Source organism: Cyprinus carpio, chromosome B17, assembly GCF_018340385.1.
Source record: "Cyprinus carpio isolate SPL01 chromosome B17, ASM1834038v1, whole genome shotgun sequence".
In the NCBI taxonomy this organism is placed as follows: Eukaryota; Metazoa; Chordata; class Actinopteri; order Cypriniformes; family Cyprinidae; genus Cyprinus; species Cyprinus carpio.
In genome coordinates, this window is record NC_056613.1 from 10,420,744 (window position 1) to 10,434,072 (window position 13,329).

Consider the following 13,329-nt stretch of genomic DNA (forward strand, 5'->3'; position numbering starts at 1 on the left):
CTTTTTGCTAATCTTCCGGTTAAGTATTGTTGCCATTTTATCTGACATACAAAGAAAATTCACAAACCAGGTCTGATCCTAAATAATTGAACCCTTTAATTAAATACATACAATTAAAAATGACATAATTAAATCACATACATAATTCTTGTCTCAATGGGATAAATGGCCCTTGTATCAAGAACACATGATTTTCCATTAACACCCAAATCCAGACAACGGACACTCCCATCTCACTAAAAACTCCAGAAATCAATATATTATTATTCCAGTAAAACTGCGCAATTACTCACTCAGGTGCTGTATAATGTGGTCTATAGTTGGTTTGAACAGTGCATTCATTGCATCTGGGGTCATCCTCAGCATGCCCTGTGAAGACCACTTCACAAAGTCAACACTGCAGAAGAGAAATGAAAACAGAGCGAGCGAGAGTTAGAGACAGAAGTAAATAACAGATTATCCTCACTTGGCCTCAGTGCAGGTTAAAAGGTTTCTTCACATATGGAAGACTACTGAGAAGCTTGACATTATTGAGTTTACATTATTAGGTTTTACATTTATGCATTTAGCAGATACTTTTATCCAAAGCGACTTACAGTGCATTCAGGCTTTACTTTTTTTTTTTTTTTACCCAGTATGTGTGTTCCCTGGGAATTGAACCCACGACCTTTGCACTGCTGCTTATGCAATGCTCTACCACTGAGCCACAGGAACAACATTTTTACACTGTTATAACAGTTTTACACCGCTATAAATTAAGCCCATGTGTGCTAAAAGCTGTGGTTTCCAGTAAACAGATGTGTGATGCAGGGCTGAACGAGTGCTCAGAGATGCCTGACTCCAGGCTTGTCGGAAAAACTGTCCCCTGTGAGACACAAGAGCTCAAAATCCATAATATGCAAGTTAGAGTAGTCTTCATCGTGACTCGCAAATGATTATCTCATTACTGTGTTAGGAAAAAATACAAAATTGAACCATTAAACAATGCAAATAATATAACAGGCTTGCGTTTTCGAAATAACAGAAAGATAAAACTAGATAATTTTGCTTCACATGTTGTCATATCTGATACTTTTGCTTAGGAAGCGGCCATTATAACTAGTTTTGGATGACTGATATTTAAAGTAGTTTTCTGAGAAATGTCTCGCTTTGCTGCAATGCTAAGAAATTGTAATCTGTTAGTGCTACTGGGTGAAAATTACAGAAATTAATATTCATGACAAGCTGATAATAGTTCATAATGTGCCCTATCTCTCCCCTTTTTTAGATTGTATCTATGCCCCTTGATTATGAGTGTTTAGCACATAGTCAGCAATCACACACACAAACAAACATGGTATTCATTTAGCTGACTTGGCCGTCTTTATACAGGGCCTGATGGCTTATTGAATGGCTGTGTGTACGGTATTGACAGCAGTCATGAATAGACAGATTAACTCTCCAGTGGCTGTAGGTCACACATGCCTGACTTCAAAAGAGGCAGACAACAATTACCGCAAAGGTGGAGAGTCAGCAGGACTCACAACAGTCACCAGTTTATGACTACAGAGAAAAGAATCAAATCCTGATCTACCAAATGTATAATATTATACATTTGATTATTAAAATATTTTATAAAAATTTTATATATATATATAATGCATTGTTATGCACAAAATTCAATAATGTATTCAAAACACTACTTAAAAGTAGTGTATTGTGCATTTGTTTCTTTTAAAAGTACTGCTATATGAACAAAAGCGCAATAACATTTGGTTTGCAAACACAAATAAAGTGCATTTTTACAACAGTATTCCTTTTACATAGTAGTAGTTAAAATATTTCTTGTAAATCTCAATTTATAACATTAATGTAATCAAATTAAATATGAAACCAAAGCTACTGCCAGGGCATTAACATTTTTATAGAAAACAGAGTCCAGAGCCTCAATCATAACATTATAACAGGCACCTTCCGAATAGTGACCTGCACGATCATGGGACACAATGCAACAGAGTGCGGTGTGGGACAACACTTGATGGGCGAGTGCAGGTGTGGGAGAATCGCTCGCCCATGGTTCGTTTAGCCGTCCCTGGCTCGGTTGGAAGAGGTGGGCCAGAATGCATGTAGTGTCAGAGCACGTAACTTCTGATACGTGCAGCATGATTGTGTTAACATTTCTGAGCGGCAAAAGTGAAAGATCTGTAAAGCAATATATTGTGAGAGCAGGGTTCGTACGGGGTCTTTAAATCCTTGAAAATGCTTGAATTTTAACGTAGTGTTTTCAAGGTTTGAAAAGTGCTTGACCCTGCTCAAAATTGCAATTGCATTGGTTTATTACTGAATAACGTTAGTTCACTTTCTAGACAAATTTTTTTTTTGCATAAAATAAAAACGGCTCCGCTCGACTCGCGCGTGTGGCTATAGTGTGATTCACCCTCTGATGGAGCAGAGCGGGAGATAAAAACATGTAGAGAGGTTGCTGCTTCAGTCAGCGTTGGCTTGAAAATGACAAATACAAATTATGGTTAAAATAATGTAAAGTCTCCTGTTAAGTCTGCTTTTTTTATGGGAGAATCTGCGCTTTCAAGCCGTTGTAAATGGTAAGCAAAAATGTCCATGGTCAGTTAAACTATGTTAAAGATTAAAGTGAAATAATAAAATAAAAATTTCAAAGTCAAAACGCAGCATGGGTGTTTTTATTACAATGCATCTCTGAAGTGAACCAACTGCCTTGAGAGAAGTTTAAATGCATTTTCATTTCATCTCACTGACAGACAGTATGATGTCTAATAAAGTAGCATTTGTGAGCCAGCGCTGCTTTGTGTACAGCCGTTAATGGGGAAACAGCTGTATTCATGCAGTTCCAAAAGCAGCACCCAGTGGCAGACCTCACATTTTAGTCTGTAAACTTTTTATAAAAAAGGAAAGAAAAGGTACAAGTCAAAAGTGTAAAGAATATTTTTTAATTTAAAGCACACATCTTACGGTGTAAATGTTTTCGATTTTTGAAGGCACATTAGCTTTTTGTTCTGAACAAAAACAGCAGACAGGCTTATTGAAAATGCAAATTCATCCTCTGAAAATTCTTTATACTTTTGACTCATTCCTTCTTTGTTTTTTTTTGTTTGTTTTTTTATATTGTAAAGGCTGAGGTTTGTCAATTTGAGGTTTGTCACTTTATACAACACTTTCTATTTTATATTCTTTCTTTTTTATTTTATAATTTATATACTGTATGTTGGCTATTTATATTATGCAATGCTATATGATACCCAGACCGGTGGTTTTTAATAGCAGAATAACATCTGATTTAAAGTGAAAAACTCAAGTGTGTGTGAAAACATGTAATTTACCACAGTTTTAAATGCTGGAAAAGCTTGAAAATGCACCTTGAAAGTAATTGGAAAATGCTTGAATTTGAATTTAAAAAAGGTGTAAGAACCTGTGAGAGAGCCGTGTGTTACCGCATCCCAAACGACTCAAAATAATAAACCACAAAGTTAACAAAACGATGCACTACACTCCACTGTGCAGAGCAAGAGCGTTTCTCTGCTGTCTTCATGTGCTATTGGAAACTTCATGTTTCCCACTTATAAAGTCGTGATCATGTTGCATTCTTTTCTGTTAAAACAACAGTGAACAGTGGTTTGTGAATGTTGATGCTTAGCCTAAATTATTCTATTCGGGGCCCACCTCAAATGCTCTTCTTTGGTTGAGACGCTTGATGATGCCTATCCCAAGCCAGTACTGATCAACATCCCACCCCTCCTGTGACCCATTGTTTGTCTACAATAATGCATTAACTTGCCCAGCCCTAATTATACCTATACCCATATATATATATATATATTATATAATATATATATATCAATATATATATATATATATATATATATACCTATATTATAGGATATAATGAAAATATTAATTACAATGGTACATATACAGTATTATTTATTTATTAACATTTTATCCAATATAAAATTAAAATGATCTGTTTACATAATGTGTGTGTGTACTGTGTATATTTATATGTATATATAGAAATACACACACACACATTTATATATATATTTAAGAAATAAATGTAATATATGATTATTTGATTTTACAGCCCTAATTATCAGTAAAAAATTTTTTTACTTTTAAACACAAGATTTTACAGCCCTAATTATCAGTAAAAAAATTTTTTACTTTTAAACACAAAATAACAATATATTAGAATATTATGGAAATATTAAATGCATATAAATATATTCATATAATGTTAATTAATATTCATATTAACGTTAATATTTTAATGAATATTATGAAAATGTAAAACAGAAATGCATTGTGATTTTGTATATGTGTATATCTAGACATTTCTGTTCTACAGAAAAAAAAAAAAAAAAAAAAAAAAAAAAAACTTTATGAAATCTTCACCTAAACCAAAATTAAAATTCAAAAATTAAAAACATACATTTTTCAAGCAACACGACATAATGACAAAAGCACCAGTTAAAAAAGCAAATAATCAGGGATAGGTGCAACTCGACTGGACTGTATTAACGGGTGATGTTTTAGACACTCACTTGCTCTTCCTCAGCGCATGCTCTACGCTGTGTCCTCTGAATTTCTTGTAGTAGTCGATGAAAGAGAAGGGCAGGTTAATATTCAACGGATTGCTTCTGTCAGGAGCCGCCGCTCTCTTACGAGATTCAAACGCAATCATCAGATCCACCCAGGCAGCTGGACGCTTGATCTTAAACTGGTCAAGGAAATCCTGTCCGAATATCTTACACAGGAGCTTCTCAAATTCATAATCTATACCGATAGAGCCGTACGGGCCTCCTGCAGAGAGGATGGAAAGAAAAAGATGATCTCAGATTCTTAGAAATGATGACATTTCAGAATAACAGACCATTTTTTTTTTTACAGGAAATAAAAGCTCTGAGCAAAATGTTAATCACGAGCTATGGGTCATAAGGGTTGTGTCTTGTACCTGAGGCTTTGTAAAGCTCCTTCAAGTGCCCTTCCGGCATCCGGATCTGATGCACAGTAAGATCCACCGTCCCTCCTCCACAATCCACCACCACATAACGGTCCCCTAGACAGCAGCAGAAACAGCATTAGAGGGTCACCAGCAAAAACAATTTCATCAGGATGGATCTAAATCTCATCTGGTGACATTTTACACTCTTTCAGGAACTCTCTGCAGATGTTGGATGTGCTTTTGCAAGCTGTCAGGGGAACGGTGACCTACATTCTGGGTTCACTGTTTGTAAGTAGAAGCCTTTGGAATTGAAGTTCTATGTAGGTTCTGTAAAATATTCATAAACTGTATGAGATTATTTAAAGAGACAGTTCACCCAAAAATGGGGGCGGGGTTACTCTTTCATGATGGTCCAAACCCATATGACTTTTTTTTTCCATAAAAAAAGCATAGTGAACATTTTGCAAATTATCTTCGTTTGCATTCGACAAGAAAAAAAAAATCATACAGGCTTTCAACAAATTACAAGCGACAAAGTTTTTTTTTTTTTTTTTTAACATTGAAAACACTGAACATTTAGTGAAATTTGAATGATTTTGAATAACATTATTTTGTGTGAGGGTTATTCCAGCAGTGGTGAATCTGCAAAGTGTGCTGAGGCAATACTAATGGTTGAGCAGCTGCTAATTCAGACAGCAGAATAAGGGCAGGAATTTCAAACTAAGCATCTTCTTATCTTCTCAGCAAGGGTGCATCTAGTCTCAGCAGGCACATTCAAGGACCACCTAAAGTCTGTTCGCTGACTGTCCAATGCATAATGGTCACAAAAACCGCAAGTTCTAATCTGATTGACTGTGAAATAATCAGTACTTTGATCATAATTAAGGTAATAAACTATAAAAATACTATGACAAAAACCTGTTAATTTGTTAACAGTAGGTTCCCTTTATGATTAAGTTCTACGTATGGTGAACAACTGTATTCGATCTAATGGGACATTTAATGTAATTTTACAATATATTACTGTCACCTTATCATTTACAGTGAAAAAAGAAACCGACAGGAAATTCATAGAATTGTATGATAGATGACGTCTGATTGGTTTTCACTGAAATAAAGTTTTTTTCTTAATAGTAATGCACATTTAGGGACATCTTATGTTGTTAAATTATGTTTATTGTCACCATGATGGTGTTTTGTATTGGTGTGTGACACTATGCACCTTCTATATATGTATTTACCCCAGCTTGTGGAAAAGATACTAGTGATGAACTTTGATTAAACATTCAATTTTCTCTTTACCATCTGTGTTTTTAAGGTGGTTGTCAGTATGTTATAAAGATAAAAAAAAGGATGTATTTTTTTTTAGTTTTTCATTGTATCTACAGACAGGCTAATATTCTAAACATGATGTCTATAATGCAAATTTCCCACACTGCTTTCTTTGTACAACTGAGACTAGTGTGCATCCTTCCTAAGAGCTTCAGACATGAGGGTTTCTTAACTTATGACAGCAGCATTAGAAACAGCAGGAGCAAAATACTACAAGAAAAAAACGTGTGAGAAGACAGACTCTACCTTCAGTGAGTTCAGACCAGAGCTCTCCTATGACATTCTCCACCAGAAAGGTGCGGCTCTGTCGGTTACGGCGCACATGCTCCTTGGCTGGTTATTGACAGAGAGAGACAGGAAGTGTGTGTGAGAGGGAAGGCAGCGTGAAGCTGTTTCTGTGTGTGTGTGTATGTGGTGGTTCTTTTGGCAAGGCGACAGGATGAGAAAGAAATATGGGCTGAACGTGCTTTCTTTAAGCAGGAGGATGCTGCTGGAAAAAAAAAAAACTTCTAATGGAATGCAAGACTTCTGTAAGTTCAGGCAAATTCATAAAATGTAAAGGAAAAACAGTAAAATGCTGTAATTATTTAATAATATCTGCTTATTTGAAACTTAAATTTTAGGGATACATGATATTAAAATTCTGGTTAAAACTGATGAGCTCATAATTATTTTCATGTTATGCTGAAAAAAAAAAAACCCCACTAAAAAGTAACTTTAATTGCTAAAAATAAATATAGGCATCAACATTATAATGTACAGTATGAACATGTATATTTATTGTTATATTTGCTATATTTACATTTAACAGTGTTCTTAACTTATGTATTTTAAAGAGCAACTTTATAAGGGTGTTATATGATAGTAAAGCAACAATATTAACTAATATCAATAAACAAGAAAATGCCTAATATTGGAAAAAACTGATATGGTAGTAATATATTGTGCATCCCTAGAAATGTTGAAACATGCAACTGTCCTCTATATGGGGAAAAATATTTTTGTGCATTTTTCCTGTAATACAGACACTGTTAATCAAATGAAAAGAAATAACCTGCACTAGATTATCTTATTTTAATCTAGTTTGCTCAGTTTTATTAACACCAACCCAACAATTTCATGTTTGCACATAAGTCAATTTAACTAAAAACCTGATATGTATAGTTTTGCTCAATGTTGCTATTTAGCAAGTAAGTCTTAAATATTCAGTACATCTTTCCACAATTACTTCCTCTCTTTTTCACTTTCTTGAACTTCCTGACTGCAAGCGGAATGTAAAAGTCTCTGTTCATTCACTGTGGAGGGGACACTGTCCTGGACTGATGAAGGGCAGCTGGTCTGATGACATCAGAGGATAATGGCCATCCTGCCAGTTGTAAACATTCTCAAACAGGAAGTGTAAGCTCTAAGGGAGAGTGACCGCATGGAGACTGAGATTTCCTCAAACGTACAGAAAACAATGAAATGGACCAGCAGACATGTTTTCAGTCAATGACATCTTCTGATGGGGTGTGGGAGACCTCATCTCAATCTAACAACAGACCTTCGTCTAAAATTCCTGTTCCATCCTGATGGCAAATTCTCAACTTATTAGCTGAATTCACAAGGAACCACATGCTATTTTAGATTATCTAAATATCAAGGCAGTGAAAACAACATTTGTAGATTCAGCAAGAGTTAGTTTGGGGGAACGTCATTTAGTTCAGATGAATATTGATTCTTCATTAATTCCCAAATTATGAAATTCCGTCCTAAAAATATACACTACTGTTCAAAAGTCTGGGTTCAGCAAGACTTTTTTTTGGTGAAAAATAAATTAATACTTTTATTTTTGCAAGGATACACTAATTTGATCAAAAAAAGTAGACCAAATCCTGAAAAAAATTATGATTTCCACAAAAAACTTAAGCAACATAACGGTTTCCATCATTGATATTCATACGAAATGTTTCTTGAGCACCAAATCAGCATATCAGAATGATTTCTGAAGTATCACGTGACACTGAAGACTGGAGAAATGATGCTGAAAATTCATCTTTGCATCACAGGAATACATTTTTACATTTATTTATAGATAATTGTTTTCCTTAACTGTCAGTCGCTTCGAATAAAAGCATCTGCTAAATGAATAAAGGTAAAAGGCATTCATGTTTCACATAAATGCAGCTTTGGTGAACATAAGAGACTACCTTCAAAAACATTTAGCAATATTACAGACTCCAAACTTCCGAATGTCTTTTGAACATCCTTAATAAATGTAAGAACACATCCAGATGAGAGACATCGCTCAGAGGGATGTCAGCCTCCTGTCAGTCTCTGGTTGCCCTGTACAGAGAGAGTAGATCTATGGCTGTCAGACAGATGGGCCCTCTGTGCTGCTCACTGCTGCCCTGCTCCACAATGGGTCGCCACACACAATTGCTTCCTGTATCAGGCTCTCACTGCCAAGTAAATTTAACCACGTTTTCAATGCTCGCCATTGAATATCAAATATACAGGCTATCAGAGCATAAATACTACTGCTGCTGCTAAAATAATCAATACACACTACTCCTTTTGTCCTTCATCCATTTTTTTTCTCCCTCTCTCTATCTATAGAACAGCATATGCATATAGGTCAAATGCGATTTCAGACTTCCTTTCAATGCATCATGATCCTTCATATTTCACCGTTTTTATTTGTCACGGCATCATTACTTTAAATTTTGCTGTTATTTTTGACTTAAAAAGCACAAAACCATATGATCAAATTCAAATTCTCTGTCACTCCTTTTTTGTACGTGCAGAGGTTTACAATTACAGATGTGCTTGCTGATGACTATAGAGCTGCTGATGTCATCAGACTGAGGTCACTGATGTCACATGAAGGTCATTGCATGTACACTAATGTAGTTTGTTACAGGAATGATAGTTGTGCTTTAGCTGTCGCCGACACATAATGGGCCAAATAACATTCTCATCATACTTTGATCTGGACAAAAAATAAGCTGAGATTCTTAAATGTTGACATCAACAAATAATAATTAACATTTGAACAAATGTGGTTAAGAAACAGATTAAGAAACATTGTCAACATTTTTTTGGTATAATTGAAATTGTTTTCTTTTCAAGGGAATGCAAGGCATGACCTCAACCAATTACATGATTATGAATAAACGTGCATGCAAACTTAGTAAGAGAAAGGGAGAGAGAAATTTATGAGGCGGGGGATTGTGAATTTGCCAAAGCTGTTTCTCATGCTGGCATCACCATTCAGCAGTGCTCCAAAGGACTGTTACCTTCTGAACGCACATGACAAATGACTTTTCAGTGACATTTCTCAAATATATATATATATGTGTACTAAGCAGCATGCTATATATACTTATAGCAGGTGAAAATATTTTTTTTTTAAATATAAAGCCCTCTGTGCAAGTGCATGCGCTGTCAGTCTGTAATAAGGACATGAGCAGAGTAATGGAGGTGAACTGGAATGGACTGGAAGACAGAGAGAGTGGTTCTGTGTTCCCGTGAGAGAGGCAGAAATACAGCAGAAAATGCTCTGCCTCTATACAAAACACATTTATGACTAAATTCAATGCAATTACATTTTACTTTGGTGTGTGACAAAAACTGGCAAGGCATACTAAGTCATGGATGTGTTCACAGTGTATTTACTGTGGAATGTAATAGGCTGTTTCTTCAGCTATGGGCACTTCTGAGCCTCTGGACTCCTTTATATTATTTAATTTGTCCATTTGTCGTATGGCTACTTTTGTAGCTAAAATGTATATATATATATATATATATATATATATAAATAAAATAAAAAATAAATTACACACACACATACATACATATATATATATATGTATATATACACATATATGTATGTGTGTATATACATTATATATATATATATATATATATATATATATATATATATATATATATATAATATATATATATATATTATATATATATATACACACACACACACACATAAAAGGCATGTCTAAAGTGAATAATAAATAAATGAGATTAATAAAATAAAAATAAATAAATAAATGATAATAAAAATACAAAAATAAAAATCTGCAAAAATAAACCTCCGGCAATAAAAGAAACACAAATGTTCAAACATCACAGCAATTACACTAAGGTTCAAATAAACTAAGGACCAAAAGTTTGGGACTTTAAGATCATGTTTTGTAAGAAATTTCTTATGCTCACCAAGGCTGCATTCATTTGATCAAAATTACAGTAAATAGACAGAAATAGATAAATAAAACAGCTGTTTAAACCTATTTTTATATTTTTATTCATAAAAAAACCTTTTATTTACACACATTTATTTGAAATAGAAATCTTTTGCAACATTATACATCTTTACTATCACTTTTAATCAATTTAATGCGTCTTTGCTGAATAAAGTATTAATATCTTTAAAAAAAAATGATTGACTAAACTTTTGAACAGTAATATATATGCAAGCAAAAACTTGATTAAGAAAGGCCAAATACGTGTCTTTACTTGTCCTTACTGAATAAAAGTTTCATCTTCTCTACAAAAAAAAAAGTTAGGAAAGATATATTAGACATCTAAAATGATCCTAAATTAAAAGCTATTCATCTCTCCCTCCCTCCCTCCCACTGTTTTCTGCATGCATCATCACCTTCTCCCTCACTGCAGTGAGAGTTTAATAGGCATGTTGGACTGCAGGAGTCCTGCAGCTCTAGTTTAGGAGTACTCCTCATTTCAGTGTTAGTTTAATCTGTTAGGACTGATTTCCATTTTAGTTTACAGCATTGTTAATCTGATATAACCTCTCCTTTAAGAAGGAGTGGATATTGTAAAAAAAAATTGAGTAGTTTTATATTGAAGAATGAGAAAAACATCTTTACAGTTCACCACTTTGCTATATATGGTAATTTTTTTTTGCTAGATTCGTCTTATCTTTCTCACTCTCAAAAAAAAAAAAAAAAAAAAAAACCTACATCACGATCGGCCCAACAACTAACTACAGCTTATTTGGCCTTTTGAAGAAGAACTAATCACTGGCCAAAGGTGGATGGCATCAAAACACACAGACAAAATGACACTCAACAAACATTTAAGTACTGTAACATGACTGCAACAATGTGAGTATGATTTGGTTTATCCTCACAGCAGAATGCTTGTGGTGCAGCTGTAACATGGTGAAAGACAGAATGGGTGACTTACCCTGGGTCATTCCCACCCCAACGTTCTCAGTTGGGCTGTAACCGTTCAGGGCCGTTTTGCTGCCCAAATCAACCATTTGGTGGAGACGAAGCTTTCTGCAGTAAATGGACGCAGCCTCTGGTTCCAGAGCAATGATCAACTGATCAGGGTTGTCACGAGAAACCAAACCAGCCTAGATGAGTACAGAGCACAGTGGCAAGACATTAAAACAAAGTCTGAAACCCAGGTTTATCTTGACTTCTACTGTACATAAAACATAAAAATTATTACAAAAAAAAAAAAAAAAAAAAAAAAAATGAACATTATTCAGTAAACGTTAATGTTTAAAAAAAAACATTTACTCATCTGAACATTTACTTTTTACTTATATAAATAAATAAATAAATAAATAAATAAATGTGATCCTGGACCTTAAGTTGCTGGGGTATATTTATAAAAATAAAAAAAAACACATTATGGGTCAAAAAAATATATATTTTATTACAAAAAAAATCATTAGGATATTAAGTAAAGATCATGTTCCATGAAGATATTTTGTACATTACCTACTGTAAATATATCAAAACTTAATTTTTGATTAGTAATATGCATTGCTAAGAACTTCATTTGGAAAACTTTAAAGGTGATTTTCTCAAGATTTTTTTGCACCCTCAGATTCCAGATTTTCAAATAGTTTTATCTCTGCCAAATATGTCCTATCCTAACAAACCATACATCAATGGAAAGCTTATTTATTCAGCTTTCAGATGATGTATAAATCTAAATTTTGAAAAATTGACACAAGACAAATATGAATATTAAATGAAAATCTTTAAATAAATGAAAATGTTTTTACCTTGCTCACCTAACATTGAAGCATTAAATTGCTAACATAAAATAAATTGAATCTAAAACTGAAATAAAAACAGATAAATAAAAAAAAGAATATAAAAACTCATAAAATCCACTAAAAAGTAACTTAAATTAAACATTTCAACTTAAAATATGAAAAAATCTAAACCTGAATGAAATGTTGGTAGTTAATTAAACATTAACATTTTATAAATATTTTCTAATACAACTATTTTAGACAAGCCCTAAAAAATTAACATTTTGGCCAAGTATAATAAGGGCTGACCTCTAAGTGTATATTTTTTCAGTATTTTCTTAAATTTCATTTTTTAATTCATATACCTATTAATATATAAATAAAAAGCATGTAAATAAATAAAGAGATAAATGTCATATTAGCATGTCACCCTGTTGGACATTGTTTGAAGTGAACAACGTATAAACCTAAAACAACTATTTGCAGCACAACCCTAAACATCCCAACCTGAATATTAACGGTCATAACTCACTTGCTGGGTAAAGGAATATTAAAATAATACAAATGGCTGCTCATATATATCAAGATCATTTTACCTCACTTCAAATATGAAGAAGTGTAAAAATACAAAAGAAACACCACACACATGCTGTGCTGAGTGACACGGTTTGTTGGGAGAACGCTGCAGGATTCAGTGAGTTATGGGGCGACAGTGTGAGCAAAATGCAGAGAGCGAGAGACAGCGGTGAGGGGATGCAGTGTCCTTTTTTTCTGTTCTCCTGATCCTGCAGACGGAGAGCTGAGTCACTGCGCGCACACACACACATGCTCCTAAGGCAAGCTTTGCAGGAATTCCCACTGCAGATATCAGGTGTTGCAAACTCCCCATTTCTTCTCTGCTCTTTCTCCTGAGTTCTCTCTGATTTCTCGCTGGGTATAGATGTAGCTCACTCGCTTGTGGCTTCCCCGCCTCATTTTGTCTTTGCTTTGGACTGAGATGAGAGAAGCTGAGGCCACACCCTGCTCTTCT

At 34.1% G+C, this 13,329-nt stretch overlaps 1 protein-coding gene across 4 annotated transcripts in view; it reads right to left on the reverse strand.

Moving 5' to 3' along the window:
• The window catches only part of hspa12a (heat shock protein 12A), a 36,628-nt gene that overhangs the window by 4,153 nt on the left and 19,146 nt on the right, over positions 1 to 13,329 (reverse strand). For 3 of the 4 annotated variants that reach the window (XM_042742155.1, XM_042742156.1, XM_042742157.1), the window contains exons 7-11: positions 11,492 to 11,663; positions 6,536 to 6,622; positions 4,967 to 5,071; positions 4,557 to 4,815; positions 294 to 397 (exon numbers count right to left, since the gene is read on the reverse strand). In XM_042742155.1, coding sequence (XP_042598089.1) covers positions 294 to 397; positions 4,557 to 4,815; positions 4,967 to 5,071; positions 6,536 to 6,622; positions 11,492 to 11,663 — 727 coding nt within the window. The remainder of the gene's footprint in view (positions 1 to 293; positions 398 to 4,556; positions 4,816 to 4,966; positions 5,072 to 6,535; positions 6,623 to 11,491; positions 11,664 to 13,329) is intronic. The other variant, XM_042742158.1, reaches the window with a different exon arrangement.